Source organism: Manis javanica, chromosome 10 (genome assembly GCF_040802235.1).
Source record: "Manis javanica isolate MJ-LG chromosome 10, MJ_LKY, whole genome shotgun sequence".
In the NCBI taxonomy this organism is placed as follows: domain Eukaryota; kingdom Metazoa; phylum Chordata; class Mammalia; order Pholidota; family Manidae; genus Manis; species Manis javanica.
This window is the reverse complement of record NC_133165.1, coordinates 8,900,429-8,920,025: the sequence shown is the minus strand read 5'-3', so window position 1 is coordinate 8,920,025 and position 19,597 is coordinate 8,900,429. Positions and strand designations below refer to the sequence as shown.

Here is a 19,597-nt window from a genome sequence, read left to right as displayed (position 1 = left end):
CCTAGTTGTTCCCTCTGAAATTTTAATTCCATAGATGTTCTGGATTTGTTTATGTGCCGTGTGCATCATAAGAAGGCTTTTAAAACCCGCCCTCAAGAACCAGTGTTTGCGTGTGGAGCTGCTACTGTCCCCACTGAGAGCGGGTGCTCCACGGGACCCCTCCCCGAGGCTAGTCGGAGAGAACGTGGGTGAAGCCTAGTTCTTAGCCCAAGCCACGCAGAGAAATCACCTGGGAGGCTGTAGGTCATACCCAGGCCCCAGCCTAGAGATGCTGAGTTGATTGGTCAGGGGTGTCCCAGGCCTCCTTTGTTTAAAAATAAATAAATTTCATTTTTTAGAGCAATTTTAGGTTTACAGAAAAATTGGGCAGAGTACAGAGTTCCTGTGTAGTCTTTCCCCACCACACCCAGCTTCTCTTACCACCGTCTGCATTAATGTGGCCCATTGTTAATACATTATTAACTAAAGTCTGTAGTTTACACTAGGGTTCACTCTTTGTCTTCCACATTCTATGAGCTTTGCCAAGTCCAGAATACCATGTATCTGCCTTTGCACTGCCCTCAAAACCCGCCGTGCCCCACCTGCTCATCCCCTTCCTCCCCTAACCCCTGGCCACCAAGCCATTTCCCATCGACTTGGTTTTTCCGCAAGGTCCTAGAGCTGGAATCATTCAGCGTGTAGCCTTTTCAGATTGGTGCCTTTCACTTAGGAATATGCATTTATAGTTCCTTCATGTCTTTTCAGGGCTTGCTCGCTCATTCCTTTTTATCACCAAATAATATTCCTTTGTGTGGATATACCACTGTTTTTCAATTCATCTGTGGAGGGAAGAGGCATACTTCTAAAAGCTTCCCATGTGATTATATGTACAGACTGGGCTAGGCCAGTTTCTCCCCTGTAGATGGGGAAACTGAGGCCCAATTAGGAAAGGGGCTCTGGGTCCTGCAGAACTGGTGGAGTAGGCCTCCCTGTACCCCACCCATTCCTCCCCCCAGTACCCTGGTTAAGACTTTGCTCCAGTTTGACCCCTGGTATGGACCCCTTTTATACCAGATATGTCCCCCTTTGACTTCCAGAGCTTCTGGGGTATCCTCTGGGACCAAGGGTATCCTCTTTGGGGCATCCTTTTCTGTAACTGGATTGTCCAGGGGTCCTCTGCTTCCCCAGGAGCCCTCTTCAGGCACTGGCATGAGTTTTAGACCCAGGCAGACCTGGGTTGAATATGTGAGCCTCAGTTCCCCCATTTGTAAGATGGAAATCCCCACTTGACATGTGGTGGAAATGACAAGTTGAGACTCCGTTTTTGGGCCAGGCACTGCGGTCAGGGATGGCTGTCGCCCATTCTTGCTCCATTTAGTTTCCTCTCCTGAGTGTTCTCTGATGAGCTGGAGTGGCTCAGGAAGGCTTCCTAGAGGAAGGGGCCCTCCTGCATACCCGTCTTCCTCAGACCCTTCTGCCCTCCCTCCACAGCTGAGCCCTCTCCTGCCTCCCTGCAGGTGCAGGCAGCTGCCAGGTGCTCTGAAGAGCACAGCCTCAACGGCTCCCTGCCTGTGCGCATGTCCAGCAGGGAGCTGGTTCTGCTGGAGGCCACCGCCAGCCAGGACGCCCGGAGAAGCAGCCAGAGCTGGGGTATGAACATTCTTCTCTACCAGGTGGCCCTCGGAGCCCCCAGCGCTGTTCAGCTGCAGTTGTCTGGTCCCAGGTGGTCTGCAAGGGGGGAGGGAGCCCCCGAGGGCAAAGGGCTGGCATCCTGGGAGATGGGAAAGCATGGCTCAGAGTCCCCCTCTCTGTCCCTCTGGGACCAGGCCCACGTTACCCCCACTGGGGCCATTCTTGGTTTTAAGGCATTGCAGCAATGGAAGGAGGAGACACTCAATTGTCTATCTTCTTCTTTTTTCTTATCTTTTTAAGTTAAAACTACATTCACTGTAGATGACTTGAAAGATTATAATGTATAGAGAATAAAACAAAAATCCCTGGAGAGAGTCATGGGGAATATGTTGGTATATTTCCCTCCTGTCTTTTCTCTTTAACCACATCCTCATGTATTGATAAATCCACTATGACACGGCTGTCAACTACTGGGACAAGGACCAGCTGCTTCAAACCCAGCTCTGCCTTTGCTGCCTCTGGGGCCTCGGGCAAGCCGCTGTGTCCTCTGTGCCTGAGTTCCTCGACCTCCCTCTCAGGACTGTCCTAGGACTAACTGAGCAGCACACGTGAGTTCCCGAGCAGCACCTGGCCAGCGAGTGTTCATTACCCGGCTGCTCTTAATGCTGCTACTCTGAGCATGGCACATTCTGGCACACGCTGGGCCTCCATTATGGTAGTTCCCCTTTTCCCCTGCAGTCTCAGGTTTGGCAGCTTTTTTGAATTCGTAGAGACCCAAGGCTTTGGACATGGTCCCTAGGTAACCCTGTTCCCAGAATTACCACCTATGGCTGGCTAGCCATCCGTCTATTCATCCATCTGTCCAACTGCCCATCCTTATCCCCAAGTCTTTTGAGACAGATTATAAAAATGTATATTGTTCTCAGTCAGGAATTGGCAAACTTTCAGTAAAAGGCCAGATGGTAAATATTTTTGGCCATATGGTCTCTGCTGCAATTACTGGGCTGTTGTGGCTCAAAAGCATTCATTAAAAACATGTAAATGAGTGGGTGTGGCTGCATGCCAATAAAACTTTATTTACTAAACAAATGGCAGACTGGTTTTGGCCCACACAGGCCCATAGTTTGCCAACTCTTGTTCTAGATTTTTAAAAAATACATGAGGAAATTAGGACAAAGGGAAAAGAAAAATGGGGAAAATGGGAAAGTGCTTGAAGTGGCATCAGTAAGCAAAATGCATGCTGTGAGGTCCTGTACCTTTTCTAGATTTGGGCTGATTTTTGACTCTGAGCTTCCTAGGAGCCAATGCAAAAAAGATAAAACCACTGGTTGCATTATTTGCAAAGGCTATAAGGGAAATAGACAGCTGTGTGAATTATACCAAGGAAAGCATGGCTGATCTTGTTTCCCGTGCCAATACTCAAGGGAAGTAGCTCCCAAGGTGTATCATGTAGATGGTAAGGACCGTGTCTCAGGCCCCAATTCTCCAGGAAGTTTAACAGCAGGCTTCTTGGGGCTGTCTCTTTTCTCAGCCCTCACCATAGTAATGTGCGTTGATAACTCATTAGCAATATCAGGTCAATATCAAAAGTTCCATCTTATCCCTCACATTACAGAAGAAACAGAGGCCCAGAGAGGTTATGTGCTTGTCTAAGACAACACAGTCACAGTCCTGGGATTCAAACCCAGGTTTGGTTGACCCCAAACCCGTGTTCTTAACCCCCCGTTACACTGCAGCCCTGTAAAGGCAATCCTGTGACGGGTTTGAACTGTGGGTTCACCCACTCACGCCTTATGGCCTGGCCTGCTTAAATGAAGGGGAAAAATACTATTTGCCTGCAAGAATGGATGCTGCCCTTTAACCTGCCACCCATCACCTTCCTTCCTAGGATTCGCCTGTTTTCCAGAGCACTACTGGGCCAGAACACAGCAGAGCTTAATCTCAAGGCATCTGAGTTGCAGAGGGGAGGCCGCGTCCTGACCCTGCAGAGCCAAGCCCGGCACACGGTGGCTGGCTGGGCAGCTGTGCCCCCCCTCTTGACCCCCAAGTGCATACTGAAGTGGATAGAGACACTCAGAGAGGGTGAGGGCCTGTGGAATGCCATGGGGCAGGTGCATGGAGGCCTTGGGCAAGCACTTTCTGTGGAGCCACAGGGCAGATGAAATCCTACACATTTTCAAGTCTGTTCATGCTCCATTCCAGTATCACACACACTGGTGATACACTTTTGTTTGACAAAGTGAATTTTCTGCTAAGTAGTAAACAGGCTTCCTTATGCAGGACTTGTCAGAGCCTTCAACGTAACTAATGGGCATTGGAACTATGCAGGAGGGAGAGTGGGGTGCAGTGTTCCCAAGCACATTTTTTCTAATGCTTTTTATTTTGATATAATTTCACACTTATAGGAAAGTGGCAAGAATAGTAAATAGGTTCCCCTTTACCCAACTTCCCTGATTATTGACTTTCTGCCGTAAATGCTTTATAATTCTTATTCTGTCCCTCTTTACATATACATATACATGTATAAAACATTTTTATTTGTATGTAAAAATATATTTTATTCCTGGACTGTGTTTTACTAAGTTGCAGACATGATAGTTCTTCACCCCTAAATAGTTCAGTGTTTATTTCCTAAAAATAAAAATATTCTCCCACATTCCACAACAGTTACCAAAATCAGAAAATTCACATAGATACAGTGCTGTTATCTCATCTGTAGACCTTACTCAAATTCCAATGGTTGTCCCAATAACATCCTTTATAGAAAAAGAAATGCTGGATCATTCGTTACATTTAGTTGTATTGTTTCTTCAGTTTCTCAGTATTTCTTTCCTTTTCATGATATTTGCGTGTTTGAAGGCTACAGGCCAGTCATTTTGTGGAATATCCCTCACTTTGGGTTTGTGTGATGCTTCCCGACCACTTTAAAGAAAGCATTTATAGCAAAATACCACAGAAGTGAGACACTGTCACATCCGCAGGCACTTGATGTCACTTTGTCCCAGTATTGGTGACATTAGCTTTGATCACTTGATGAAGGTAGCATCTGCCAGGTTTCTCCATGAAGTTTTTATTATTTCCTTTGTGTGTTGACTCCATTGGACAGGTTAAGAAGTTTCTCCTCCTCTCCTCTCCTCCCTGAGACAGTTTGTGTAAGACTGGTGTTAATATCCCCTTTGATATCTCATAGGTTCTACCAGTGAAGCCATCTGGAGTTTGATTTGTGGAAATAATGTTTTGGAAAATGAATAGATCATAAAGCTATTCAGATCTTCTATTTCATTATGAGTCAGTTTGGCTAAGTCATATTTTTTAAGGAATTTGTCCATTTCAACTACGTTGTCCTATTTATTGGCATTCAGTTGTTCATTACATCTATTATCATCTTTTTCACGTAGGCAGGATCTGTAGTAATATTCCTGCTGTCATCCGTGATGGCTGTAACTTGTGTTTCTTCTCTCCCTCTCTCTATTTCTTATTAGTCTAACTAGGATTTCATCAATTTTGTTGATCCTTTCAAAGAACCTGTCTTTGGGTTTATTAATTTTCTCTCTTGCTGTGTCTTTCCAATTTCATTGATTTTGGCCCTTACCTGATTTTTCCTTTCTTAGGCTTCATTTGGGTTTACTTTGCTCTTCTTCTAGTTTATTAAGGTGAACCTTCAAACCATTGATTTTCAGACCTTTTGTTTCTTCTAATATAAGTATATAAAGCTATACATTTTCCTCTAAGTATTCCTTTAGCTGCATCTCACAAATTTTGATGTCGTGTATTTTCGCTATCATTTTATTTAGAAATATTTTTAGATTTCTCTTGTGATTTTTTTGATGCATGGAAATACGTTGCTTAATTTCCAAGTAGTTGATACTTTTCGATACTCAGTTTAATTTCATTGTGGTCGGAAGATCTGTTCTGTAGGATTAGTCATTTAAGATTTGTTGTGACTTTTTTTGGAGGGGCCGTTATATAATCTGTCCTGTGGACATACATAAGAAGAATTTGTATTCAGCTTTTGTTGGGTATAATATTCTATAAGTGCCAAATTAGGTCATAGTTCTTGGTTGTACTGTTCTGATATATAACCTCACTGATATTTTTGTCTTGTTATTATATCAGTTAATGAGGGAAGAATATTAAACTCTGGTGAATATCTCTCTCTATTTCTCTTTCAGGATCTGTCAATCTTGTTTCATGCAGGTTGACCTACTGATATTAGGTGTATAAGCATTTATGATTGTTATGCTTTCTTGATGAATTAACCCATTTATCATGAAATGTACTACTTATTTCTCATAAGACTCCTTGTCTTAAAGTCTAGTCTGTCTGATACAATTGTTACTGCTCTTGCTTTTTTATTAGCACTTGAATTATATCTATTTTCCCACCCTTTTTCTTTAGGCATATCTATTTCCTTATAAAGTACATTTCTTGTAGACCACATATAGTTGGATTTTATTTTTATATCCAGTCTGACAATCTCTGTCTTTTTTTTTTTTGAGAGGGCATCTCTCATATTTATTGATCAAATGGTTGTTAACAACAATAAAATTCTGTATGGGGGGGGGTCAATGCTCAATGCACAATCATTAATCCATCTCAAGCCTAATTCTCATCAATCTCCAATCTTCTGAAGCATAACGAACAAGTTCTTACATGGGGAACGAATTCTTACATAGTGAATAAATTCTTACATGGTGAACAGTACAGGGGCATTCATCACAGAAACTTTCGGTTTTGATCACGCATTATGAACTATAAACAATCAGGTCAAATATGAATATTCGTTTGATTTTTATACTTGATTTATATGTTGATCCCACATTTCTCCCTTTATTATTATTATTATTATTATTATTTTTAATAAAATGCTGAAGTGGTAGGTAGATGCAAGATATTAGTGTTGTAAGAGAGCAATTGTAGATGATCAGGTGTGTGCCTGTAGACTAAGTATTAATCCAGGCTAGACAAGGGCAATAAACCATCCACGGATGCAGAAGATTTCTCTCAAAGCAGGGGGGGTGAGGTTCTGAGCCTCACCTCTGTTGATCCCCAGTTTCTCACCTGATGGCCCCCCTGCGACTGTGCCTGTCTTAGATTGTTCCTCCCTTGAGGAATCTTACCCGTCTCTGGCTAACCAGTCATCTTCCGGGGCCATACAGGGAAATGTAAAGTTGGTAAGTGAGAGAGAAGCCATATTGTTTGAAAAGGTTAGCTTTTTACTTCTTTGCAGATTTATGCCCTGTGGCTTCTATGCCCAGCACTTGTCTCGAGGTATCTTTACCACCTGGAGGAATTATGATACTCGGTAAATTCGATATGAGGCACGAATTGTATTTAAGGGTTGTAATTAGGAAGGAAGAAGAAAAGCTATAGAGGTAGCAGATGGAAGAAAACATGGGAGGATTGATTATTTCTTTGACATATCTTCCTGTAGAATCTCTTTTTATTATAGAATTTAGTTGATTGGTATTTAATGTAATTACTGGTACGATTGGATTTATGTCTATGATTCAGTGTGGGGTTTTTTTGTTTGATTTTTGTCATTCTAATTGATTTGTAGTTACATCTCATTGGTTTTCCTAATGACTAATTTTGCTGAACATCTTGTCATAGGTTTATTTGCCACTTGGAAATCTTTCGTGAAGGGTCTCTTCAAACCTTTTGCCCATCTCAAAAATTGAGTTATTAGTTTTTTTATTATTGAGTTTGAAGATTATTTATAGAAGGCCTTTATTAGATATGTGCTTTGAAAATATCATCTCCCAATCTATGGTCTGTTTGTTCATTTTTTAAAATTGTGTCTTTTGAAGAGCAGAGGTTTTTAATTTTGATATAGTCTAATTTATCACTTTTTTTCTTTTATGGATTATGTTTTTGGTGTGGTATAAGAAATCTTCACCTAACCTGAGGCCACAAAATTTTTCTCTTCTTTTTTTCCTGAAAGTTTTATGGTTTTATGTTTTAGATTTAGGTCTGTGGTTAATTTTGAATTGATCTGTGTATATGATTGGGTAAAGGCCAAAGTAGTTTTTTATATGTGGATTTCCAATCATTTTAACATATTTATATTCCAGTTATTTCAACACATTATTTTCCACTGAATTACCTTTGTACCTTTGTTGAAAATCAATTGACCCTGTGTGTTGTGGGTCTATTCCTGGGCTTTATTCTCTTCCAATGACATCATTTCATGTTATCTTCACAATAATCTAATGAAGTTTTACTCTGGCTACCCATGTTTTCCAGATGAGGAAACTGGCGAACATCTTGTAGGACATGGTGACAGAGAGCCCCATAAAAAGATGATTCTGCAAGGAAGTTGTGTCTCTGTGGAAAGTGCTCTCTACTCTGTGATAGAGTTTAACATGAGCTCTGTCTAGAAGCACAGAACAGGGTGTCTAACTCAGCCTGGGGGGATGCAGAGGGGCCAAGAAGGGCTTCCTGGAGGTGGTGACTCCTAAGTCAAACAGTGAATGACAGGAGGGAGGGATAAGGGCACTTGGACCATGTTAAGGCCCCAAGAGAAGTCAGTACGGTCAGGAGACCTAAATGGTTCTGACAAGAACAAGAATTTCCCTGAGGCATGAGTTACGTAGAGGCATGGGACTGGCCTCACGGTGTGCGATCTTCATTCTGGATGGAAGAGACCTCTGAGCAACTTTTCTATCTCGAGGATTCCAGATGGGATCTCTCAAATCCTCCCAGGCCTCAGTTTTCCCGTCTGTAAAGTGGGGCAATTCCATTAGCTGTGGTCTGTGAGCCTCTTGGCAAGAATTGAGCTCTGGTATCACAGACCTGCCTTACCAGCCTTGCTGCTTTTTGGCCAATGCCCTTTTGCTTGTGAATTAGCTCACTTGATCCTCAGAGCATTCTGGGAGGGAGCTGATTTAATTGGTCTGTATCCCAGACATGCCCCTCTAACATGCGTTAGAATTACGACATCCTGGATCCCAGAACTTCCCACCCCAACCCCAGGATTCTTTCCCTCCCACCCAAAGCAGCCAGTCCCCTGAGATGACCCTTTGCTCTTTATAGCTTCTTTCCCATCCTCTGCAGGTACCATCAGGATCACTGCCGACTGCGGGATAAGCATGAGAAGGCAGGGAATGGCACCAATGCACACAGTGTGACCTGCGTCCTCAGCCAAAACAGCAGCCAGGCCTTGCCAGGAGAGCTCAAGCTGAGAGGGCAGCTGCGGGCCCAGTCAGGGAGCCTCGGGAGCCAGGCCAGCGTCCATGCCAATGTGGCCAGCCTGGCTCTGGGTGGGGTCTGCACCTGGGGCCCCGGGCATGGCCAGCTCTCAGGCAGCCTGAGTCACATCAGCACCTTGACTGCAGCAGGTATGGGTGCACAGTGCCAACTGCCTTCCTTTCCCACAGACTCCCAGGTCCTGAAGCCAAGGGGCTGGGGAGGTAAAAAAGCCCCAGTCCCCAAACCTACCTTCCAGCTCTATGTCCTCCCCCTACCAGCTTCTCCTAGTGCCTCCACCTTCCATAGGCTGTTACTTAGCCAGGACATACAGTATAGGGACAACAGCTGTTACCCAGTATGGACATTCTTCCAAACCAGAGGGCAGACACCCCTACTGGCAGCCCCTCCCCCAGGACTGCCCGTCCTCAGGCCAAGCTTCTCCGGCCTAGAAGCTGGGCCTCCCAGGACCTCCAGCATGGCTCCTGGGCTGCAGTTAGGAGAGACTTTGGACACCCGCTGCCTTAGCTTCTTGAGGACATTTCTGTGAGTCCTGGAGGGGCTCAGCGGTGCAGCAGTGAGGGGAGAGCTCTGCATCAGATCCCTGCTCCCTTCATGCTTTCTGGGAGCCAGTCCCTGTCCTTGGGGAGTTAGACACCGAGATGGACTGGGCGCCCGTCCCTTGATATGTGTTGGGATTGTGATACCAGGTGGGGTTGGGTGAAGGCGCCGTGTCTGGGAATCAGAAATGGTGGAATGCTGCACTTGTGTGTGGTTCAACCTGGTGTATTTGGGGCAGTGGGATCTGGGGAGCCCAGGACAGGGGAGCTCAGAGCTCCAGGGACCGTCCAGGAAGCTGGCAGGCTAGCAGGGGCCCCTGTTCTGGGCCTTGTGGTGCATAGACTGGGTGTGGCCACCTCCATGGTCTCTTGCCGCCAGGAGTCCCCTTGGAGGTAGGGATGCTCCTGTCACACACGCATGTGGCTTCCAACCTCTCAGTGCGCATGGCACTGCAGAGTGTGGGGGGACGGCTGGACGTGTCTTTGGCCTGGAGGGCCCGGCCCCCAGCACCCCAGGCAGCTGGCTCCACGCCCACCTTGGCCACACCCTGCTTGGCATCAGGCGCTGGGGCCTCCCCTTCTCCTGGGACAGCCGTGGACACTTCCAGGTGAGTGAGAGGGCCAGCCTGGGCGTGCCCAGGGGACAGCAGGTCCAGTCCGGGGGCAACAGGTCTGAGAGACACAGCTGTGCTTCTGCCTGGAGCACAACACACAGTCCGGTAGCTGGGCTGGTGGTGAGCATGGACGGCGAGCAGCTTCCCATCGCTCTGGAGAGGAGGGGACAGGGCAGCACCAGGGGCTGGCCCTGGGGCTGCACCACTTCTCAGGGCTGCTGGGCACCCTGCCCACGAGGCTCAAGGTGAGTGACCGGAGGCCCCACGTGGGTCAGACTGATGCCCTCGCTGCTGAGATGGCCTGGCCCGAACCCAGCCTGCCAGAGCGGCCCCTGCCTCTGTGCCTTGGCACCCACCCGGAACCCCAGCCTGGGCCCCACCACCTCAGCCCCTCCCGTCCCTTCCTGTCCATCCATTCTCCTCTCCCCTCCCCTCCACCTCAGCCCCTCCCGTCCCTTCCTGTCCATCCATTCTCCTCTCCCCTCCCCTCCCTGCCCCGCTTCTCCCCTTCTCCTTCCCACCCTCCACTCCCCGCCCTCTACTCTCCCTGTTTCTCGGGTCCACTTGTCCACCTGTCCTCCTGCCAATCCTCCCCTATCCGCGGAAGTGTAACCAAGGCTGCTCTGGGGGCATCCCAGCCTGTCTAGTAAAATGAACACTGCCGAGGCCCTCACCCATCTGCTCGCCCCTGGGCAGCTCCCCCAGGGACCCTGGACACCAGACGAGGACACACATGCACAGCTGTGTCTGCATTGTTCTCCAGAATGAAAAGCAGGAAGCCGCCTCTGTGCCCGTCGCAGGGCAGCGAGACCCTCCCGAGGGTGAGGGAGGCAGGGTGGGGGTCCTGGGGGGGCGACCGAGCCAGGCTGCTACCTCACCTCCCAGTCGCGCAGCTGTGGGCCGGTTGCTTGCACTGCCGGTGCCCTAGGGTCCTCATCTGCAAAGTGGGACTGTTAGCACTCCTGCCTCCTGTGGTGACCTTGAGGGACCGGTTAGAACCAGGCACACGGAGGCCAATTGTGTCCCCAATTGAATGGAGACGCTGAGGGTCTCTGCCCAAGCCTCTCTTTGGGGGTTGTTTTCCCAGAGCAGCTTCCACAGGGGGAGGAGGCCCCCATGGCCATTTCCCCAGGGGTGTCTGGCAGCATGGCCCTGCCCTGCCCCGCTGGTCTTCACAGGTCAATTGCAGCCATGGCGTCTCGCCTGCCCAGCTGTCAGGACTCTGCTGGGGGGACATCACCGGGTGGCCTCTGGAGGTACAAAGGTCCCTGTAACAAGTGGGGCAGCTGTGGTAGATGGGGGTCTGCCTCTGGGAGGGGGCTGGTGCGGCCCTGGCACTGGGGGCTGCCTGCCCAGACCCCTCTGAGCCCGCCATGTCCCCATAAATTCGGTCTCCATTCAGCTGCCGTGGGGCTCATGGGGCGTGTTTGCCCTGTCCCCACGCCAGTGGGGGTGGTACTGTCCCCACGCCAGGCAGACAGGTGAGCACTGGCGACAGGATGAGGCTGTGGGCAGCACCCCCAGGTCTCTGGAATACACCATCTGGAGGAGCAGTGACTCGCATCTGGGGCATCAAGAGAAGACTCGCCCGGAGAGGCCATGTGAGAGAAGTCGACAGGCCTCTACCATGGAAACTGGGGAGGATGCAGAGACCAGCCTATGTGCCACGGCAAGGGAATACCGGGGACCCTAAAATGCTCAGAAAGGTCAAGCTTCAGGACTCCCTGGGAGGCTGGGTTGCTCTCGTCAGAGTGAAGCACTTTGCAGGAATGTAGCTTGTTAACAGGGGACACAGCCCAGCAGGGAGGGCCTCCCTCGATTGCCCACGTTGTGGGGCACCCGCTTGGCCTCATTCTGTCTTTCTTGGAGGCAGAGTCCGGCTGTGCTGTCCTTGAATGGCTCCCTCCTGGTCCACACCTGCACGGCCAGCCTGGCGGCTCAGGTATCTTCTGGGGACACGTTCACCCAGGCCGACGTCTACACGGCCTGCGGCTGCTGTGCCCACCTGGACGCTGGCCTCCAGCACGCATGGCCTCTGCTTCAGGCTCTGGGGGCTGTCCCAGCAACCACATCCGAGTGTCTGTTGGTGGGGGGACCAACCCTGCAGGGCCCAGCGGGAGGTGGCCCTGGGCCAGTGCACTCTGATCTCTCACGGTGAAGGCAGGACTGAGGCCAATGCTACACAAGCCAACTGGACCCTGTCCCTGGTGAACCACTGCCCCCTGCTGGAGGTAAGGCCGTGCCCACCCATCAGTGCAGGGGCTGGGCAGGGCTTCCCCCCTGCACAAATTAACTGTCAACTAACTGTATGCCCAGCTCTGTGCTCAGCCTGAAGAGCTTCCATCCTTGTTAACATTGTCTCTTGAATTTGGGGCTCATTAGCTATAAAGTTTTGAGCCAAAAATAAGACTGAAACTGAACTTTCTCCTGTTCCGCAAAGGGCCCTACCAAGACACGTTTCCCTTTCTGGGGCTGGTTCTTGTCCTGTGATGTCCCTTACCCCACTCCTAGGCCTGGGGAGATGGGAATAAGGGCGAGAACAGTCAAAAGTAGGGGCTGAGGTTTACTGTGCACACATGCCAGCCAAGCGCTGAGGCTGCACAGTTGTGCCTCCTTAAATCTGCACCCCCCAGAGGAAGGGTCTGCTTGTCCCCTAGTCCCAAGTGGAGCCCTGGGCCCAGAGGTGGGGGGCCCGGGCAGAGTTAGCCCTGTCACCCTGTCTCCCCACCCTGGCCTGTGCCCCCATGTGAGGCATGTCATGGGCCCCAGGGGAGCGGGTCACTTAGGATCTCTGCCTTCTGGTCACTGATCACTGATGTTAGCGATCAGTTTCCAGTAGCCAGTGCTGCCTGGGGGCCTGGCTCTGGGCTAGCAAGTCATGAGTATGAACTCATTTACATCTCCGGCGACTTAGGGTGCTCTGATCCACCCCATTTTAGAGACAGGTCAACTGAGGTCACATGCTTGGAAAGACTGGGTCAGTGGCAGAGCCAGAACACCAGCCCACAGCTGTCACTGGGGCATCAGTGAGCCCATGGTGTGGGCACTATGCAGAGGGAGGGACTGGCACAGATGAGGCTATTCTGCCCTCTTCCTGCCCAGGCCTGTGTCCAGCTCTGTCTCCTCGGCTTTCAAAGCTGCCCCTGAATCCCCCCCCCCCTTTCCCCCTGTTCCAGTGCACAGGCGCCCACAGGCCCTGCACTCTGAGGGCAGTCTGAGGGGGGGCCCTTGTGAGCTCGGCCTGGCCGTGGAGACACCCACCTGCAGCTGGCCCTCACTCAAGGGCTGCATTCCTCAGTCCTCGGGCATCTGGCCCATTTGGGCCCACCGCCAGCAGCACCATCAGCCTGTTGGCCAGCCTGGCCCCGCCACCTTCCTGACCCTCCAGGTGGGGCCGTGCCAGCTGCAGGGCACGCTGGAGCAGCTCGCCAGGGACCAAAGCCTATGGACGCTGGCCACCGAGCCGGGCTGCCGGCTGCTGGCAGTGTGTATGGCAGGCCAGCGAGGGGGCCAGTGAGGTGGTTTACAGCACGTGCCCCTCGGCTTCCAGAACCCCTGCCAGTGAGAGGCCTGAGCCTGGCCGGCACCTCCCTCCGCGGTCTTCCCAAGGCCCCCAGCTACTCTTCCCCCAAACATCCTCGCCAACTGGACCCTGTCCCTGGTGAACCACTGCCCCCTGCTGGAGGTAAGGCCGTGCCCACCCATCAGTGCAGGGGCTGGGCAGGGCTTCCCCCCTGCACAAATTAACTGTCAACTAACTGTATGCCCCCTCTTACCTCTAATCCTGCGTTCCTTTCTGGCAGAGGAGGAAACAGGCTGGGAGAGACTAGAGTCAGGCAGCACTGTGGAGCAGAGGATCACAGGTCCCAAATTTATAGGAATTTGTCTTTTTAGTAAAATTCTAAGTCAGGAAGGACTGAGGGGAGCTGTCTTCCTGTCCTCAGCTGACAGGGGGGACTGTCACATCTTGGTTTCACAGTCTGTTAAAAAATGCAGGCTGGGTTTTATCTGGGCTGAGAGATGGCCTGCAAATTGTCCAGTGATGTTTGGGGGAGGAGAATGCACGCCTCTCAGGAGAGGGGACGCTGTAGTCCTCGTCTGCGCGGGACCGGCTGCCCCGCCTGTCCCCTCACCCGTCCCCCATGATGGAGCCTTCTCAGGGCAGGGATGGCGTCCCCAGCACAGCGCCAGCACCGGTAGGTGCCCTGTCCATGTCGGTCGAGGCAACGCACGACCAAGCCACCAGAGGAAGGACAGCGCCTGGAGGTAAAGCAGGCCTGCCTGCTAGAACTTTCTGTGATGGTGGAAATGTTCTGTTCTTTGCTGTCCAGGACAGTAGCTATGAGGGACATGTAGCTGCTGAGCACTTAAAATGTGTTCACCAGTGCGCCCAAGAAACAGAATATTTTGGCCTCACTTTCATTTAAACTGAAACAAGCCCTGTGGATAGTGACTGTCCCATGGGACAGCAGGGACTGAAGACAGATGAGGGTCAATGCTGAGCTCTGCCTCCTTATTAGCCTATAACCCTGGACAATTTGCTTGGCTTTTTTGAGCCTCAGTTTTCCCATCTGTAATACGGGAATAGTCATCTGCCCATCTCAGCTGTCAAAGACGATGAAAGGAGATCGTTCACGTAGAGCGTTCACGTAGAGCGCTTAGCACGAGGCTGTGTGTACTGTGTGTTCCTTACACGGGGGTTGTTGTGTATTATAATCTGATTTGTTGTTACTGTGATGGGGGGTGGGATAGGGGAGGCACAGATTGGTGGGCCAGGGGCTGGAGTGGTAACGGAGTAGGAGATGGGGAATCAGGGTCACTCCTGGCGTGGGCCTGCCCTCCGGCCCAGCATGGCCTGGGCCTCCCAGCTGGGCTGCAGCCCAGAGGCTCCTGCAGGCTGGTGGGGAAGGAGTGGCATCAGGGACCCTGGCAGTAGCTGCCCATACAGCCTCCATGACCCTGGAGGTGGCCGTGCGCCAGTGCAAGGCCACTTTCCAAGCGCAGCTGAGGCACACGTTGCCTGCGCTGTGGGCTCTCCCCCAAGAGACCTCTCTGACCATCCAGCTTGGGCAGGAGGCTGGGCACCGGCTGGGCCTGGAGCTGCGAGCGGGGGCCTGCAAGCTGCAGGGTGTCGGCGAGCTGCAGATGGACCGCGGCCTGTGGTGGTGGGTGCTGGCCCAGAGCTCCTGCGGGGCCCTGCAGGTAGGTGGTGCTGGGGGTGGACGGGAGGGTAGGGCACCAGGATCTCCAGGGGGCAGGACAGGGGCCTTCATTTCAACCACTGGCAAAACAAGGGAGATGGGTGAACCAGAGAAGAATGGACCCACGAAATACTGAGCTCCTTCTCTGTACCATGCAGATAGAGCCATGAACAAAGCAGAGAAATGCCTCCCTGGTTGTGGGGTAGGGGCTGCACAGGGGGTGGGGGCAGGCAATGCCAGGATCAGTCAGCAAATTGTGGAGCATTGTACATAGTGGTGAGGCTAAGGAGAGAAAGAAAGTGGGAATGGGGGTGTGGTGTGAAAACACAGGGAAGATACTGCAATTTTATATAAGGTCAAGGCTGGCCCCAAAGGCAAGATGACGCCTGAGCACAGACATGAAGGAGAGGAGGAGGAGCCCTGTGGGCATCTAAGGACAGAACTGTTGGCATGGCCAGTGCAAAGGCCCTGAGGCAGGGCTGGGAAGGAAGGGCATTCCTAGGATCAGGGTGAGCAAACCATTCCTATAAAGGTCCCGATAGTAAATATCTTTGGTGTTGCATGCCTGCAGCCAGTTGTAACTACTCAAGCTGCTGCCATTATAGCGCAAAACACCATAGACAATATGTAAATAAATAGGCATGACTGTTCCAATAAAGCTTTATGTACAACAGGCAATGGGTGGATGGCCCGTGGTTTGCTGACTCCTGTTTTATAAAATGCCGGTGAGGTGGGAGAGACAGAGTGGGTGCAGGTTTGTGTTCGTGGGTGTGAGGGAAGCTGGGGTAGTGTCTTGTCCTGCATGAGCAGAGGGGTGGGGTCACCATTCCCTGTGACGGGGAGGCTGGGTGGGGAGGGGGTATAGTGACTCAGTCCCACTTGGATGTGTTAAATTAGACAGGACTGGTGGGTGCCTGGGTGGAGATGTCTGGGGGCAGCCCTTGGTGTCGAGGGTCAGCTGTGGTCTGGACTGGGGGCCTCTGCCTCTACATGGTCACGTTTAAAGCCACAAGACTGGCTGAGATGGCTGTGGGGTGGGTGTGGATGGCTGGGGGCACCCTGAGCTGCAGAGCTGGGGGCAGGGGTGAGAAGGAATAGCCAGGGAGGGGGGACCGCAGGACAGAAGGGGGCACAGAGGCCAGGCTGGAAAGCCTTCCGGAAGGAGGAAGGGTGACAGGGTCCAGTGCTATGGCAGGCAGCTGCACTGGGTCTGGGGAAGGCCACCTTGAAGGCCAGGAAGCCCTGGACTCTGGGTGACCTTGAGCAAGTCCGCACTCCTCTCTGGGCCTCCATTCCACCTACACAGAATGGGGTGCAAATGCCCCCTCTGCTCTCAGGATTGGCTAAGACGGCAGACACCGTGTGCCTGGCCTTCCCGGGTGACAGTGGTGCCAGGCGAACCGAGGGCATCTCTCCTGCTCTTTGCTAAGGAAGGGGCTGGCGGGAGGAACCAAAGGGTGTCCAGGGAGGCCGGCCTCGCAGCCTGTCTCCCAACCAGCTCATCTGTCCACGTAGAGCAGGGGGTTGGTTCTGTGCTCCGGGGAGGTGGAGTAGGGGGCGGAGGATGTAGGAAAGGGGGTCCTGAAGCTGCCAGCCGTTGCCGAATGCTGGACCCGGTGGGCTTTACAAGAATTGGTTCTCTTGGTGCAAAAATTGGATCCCTTATGGTTTGGCGAGGCAGGAGGGGGGAGGGAGAAGCTCACACGAGACCCTTGGGTGCTTCGAGAGCCTGATCAGAATCACAAACCCTCTCCTGGGAAGACGTGCACTCACGCACCATCCTGTGGCCTGTTCAAGGGCATCCTTAGGACTCCTGGTGCCCACTTTGAACTCAGCTCTGGTTAGAAAGCCCAGCTTTCACGTCTCTCTCAACCCCTCCAGGCCCTGGGGGTCCCAGGCCAAGTCGAAGGCTCGGGCTACGTTGTGATGGACTCCGTGGCTGTGGACGCCCAGGAGCTGGTCACCATGGACTCCCACACGCTGCAGGGGCTGCTAATCCTCAAGGCTAGCAAGGTGAGGGAGTGGTGGGGTGGCCTGCGAGGGGGGCCCGGGGCCACGCAGGCTCGGGAGAAGCACTTTGACATGCTCTTAGCTCCGAAGAGGACCCTGGGAGACGAGGGTGTCTGGTCCATAAGCAGAGGAAGAAGGCTTTCTGAGGGGGATATCCCTCTGCTGCCCTAGTGCCTCAGGACCCCACTTTCCTCTAGTTTGTTTGCTTTTTAAAGATTTTGTTGATGAACAGTATGTGCTGTAGAAAAGCACAGGGATGATAAATGCACAGCTTGGTGAATTTTCACAAACCGAGCACTCACCATCTACCTGAAGGCGTGGGATGTGAGCAGACCCCCGAGACCCCTTGGCCCACCTCCACTACTAACCACCCCCAAGAGTCACTGATGTGACTTCTTAAATGCCATGTACATAGAAGCACCCGGCATGCTCCCCTTGGTGTCTGCCTTCTTTAGTTCAACCTTCCGTGTGTGGGATTCCCCCGCACTGTGTTGGTGGTTTCCTTTTCAGAGCTGTATAGTATTCCACAGCATGGCCTGGCTGTATCAGAGCTCACCTACCACTCTATCAGTTGTTAGTTGGGTGGTATCCATTTTTAAAAATTATCAACTATTTATTCATCCATCACATACATATTTGTATTTTTAGTTTTTTTTTATTATGGCAAAATACACATAAAATTTCCCATCTTAACCATTTTTAAGTACACACTTCAGTGGTATTAAGTACATTCGCATTGTTGAGCAGCCAGCACCCCCATCCGCCTCCAGAGCCCTTCTCATCTTGCGAAACTGAAACTCCGTCCCCATTAAGCACTACCTCCCCAGCCCTCGCTGACCTCGCAGCCCCTGATGGCCATTCCACTTTCTGTGCCTATGGATTTGACTACTCTAGGTCAAATGTCCCTTCAAGACCCTTCAATTCTTTTGGATATAAAAGCACCTGGCTTTTGCCTGTTATGAATGGTGCTGCTTCAGACACTTTTGCACACGACTTTCAGCAAACATATGCATGGGGTGGAATTGCTGGACCACAGGGTGAGTGTAGGTTCAGCTTTACTTATTCGATGTTCATTTGCACTAGCTGGTCTTTCCGAAGCCCTCTGGGAGATTGACTGACCGTGATGTCCCTTAAGAAATCCATGCAGCCTCTTCCCCTGGGCATGCATGCGTGGTTGCCTGCATGAGAAGCAGCTCCACTGCAGGTCATTCTGAGCGTCGTCCCGAACCTGTTGTGAATTTGTATTTGGGTTACTGATGGTTTTCTCTGCCCACTGCCTCCCAGCCTGAAAGGTGTGTCCACCTCAAACATCCCGTGGGCCCTTCCCTGTACCTAGCCAAGCCTTTCTCTGAGGTTCCTCCCTGGGCACATCGCCTGTGAATTTTGTACACGACATCCAAGTGTATTCGCTGCATTTGGTGGGAATCTCCCCTCCTGTTTTCCCCTGATGTGATGGTGAGCAGGGAGGGGACAAGAAAGAGGCTTGATGTAACGTCTGGGTGTGGTTTGTTTTCCCCTCCATGGGAGACGCTGGCCACCTCCCAGGCATGACACTTCATTTCTCTTGCTCCCTCGTAGATGCAGCAGGAGGTGGACCTGTTGCTCATGCACAGCCGGCCCCAGCCTGGCCCCTCGGCCCTCCCAGCCCGGGTCCTGCTGGATATGGCCACCGAGAGGCATGGGCCTGACTACAGACGCACCCTACGGGTTGGAGTGGATGGCAGACAGGTGCGGGGGGCTCTGCCGGTGGGGCCTTGGGTTGCTGGGGGCAGTAGGGATGGCCCAGTGTGATGGCTCCAGTCCCACAGTCATGCCACCTGACAGATGTCCGAGGAGCTGAACTTCACTCAGTGGCCAGGACACATCTCCCTGGATTATGTGCTCCAGCACAACATCCCCACGTTGCAGGCGCTCAGGGTGGAGGACAAGCCGGGCCTGCAGGTCAGCCTTGGGGAGCGTCAGTGGTCATGGAAATCTGTGGTCAGCCATTCATTCATTTGGTCATTCATTCATTCAACAAACCTTCTTAAAAGTGGAGACACGGCAATGGTAGAACCAGGTCAGATGTCCCTCTGAGCCGTAGCAGAGGGTGACCCAGCATCTCCCTGGTGTCATTCTAGCTCTCCGTGGACCTTCATGACAGTGGCTCCGGCTCTGAGCATTCCAGATGTGTCTCTGCGGGGCCCACTTCTCTGAACTACACTGTAAGCTGCTCTCACTTTCCCGGACACCTGGAGCTCTCTGGCCAGAGTGAGAATGACAGTGTGGCCCTGATGCAGGGTTCCCAGGCAAGGCCCACCTCAGCACCACGCTGCACATGCACGGCAAGGCACCCAGCCCGCTGCTCCTGGGCCAGAGAGCCCATGCAGGGGGCCTGCCCGCCTGTCTCAGGCCTTGGCCAGGTGCACTGAGA

General features: G+C 51.7%; 1 protein-coding gene across 1 annotated transcript in view; it reads left to right on the top strand.

The window, feature by feature from the left end:
- Positions 1 to 19,597, top strand: part of LOC108393822 (uncharacterized) — a 113,287-nt gene that overhangs the window by 55,482 nt on the left and 38,208 nt on the right. The window contains 13 exon segments of the mRNA XM_073214154.1: positions 1,497 to 1,898; positions 2,056 to 2,219; positions 3,500 to 3,693; positions 8,668 to 8,688; positions 8,691 to 8,951; positions 9,739 to 9,834; positions 9,837 to 9,967; positions 10,016 to 10,029; positions 10,075 to 10,145; positions 10,148 to 10,218; positions 11,152 to 11,229; positions 19,305 to 19,455; positions 19,458 to 19,508. Of these exon segments, the coding sequence (XP_073070255.1) occupies positions 1,497 to 1,898; positions 2,056 to 2,219; positions 3,500 to 3,693; positions 8,668 to 8,688; positions 8,691 to 8,951; positions 9,739 to 9,834; positions 9,837 to 9,967; positions 10,016 to 10,029; positions 10,075 to 10,145; positions 10,148 to 10,218; positions 11,152 to 11,229; positions 19,305 to 19,455; positions 19,458 to 19,508 (1,705 nt within the window).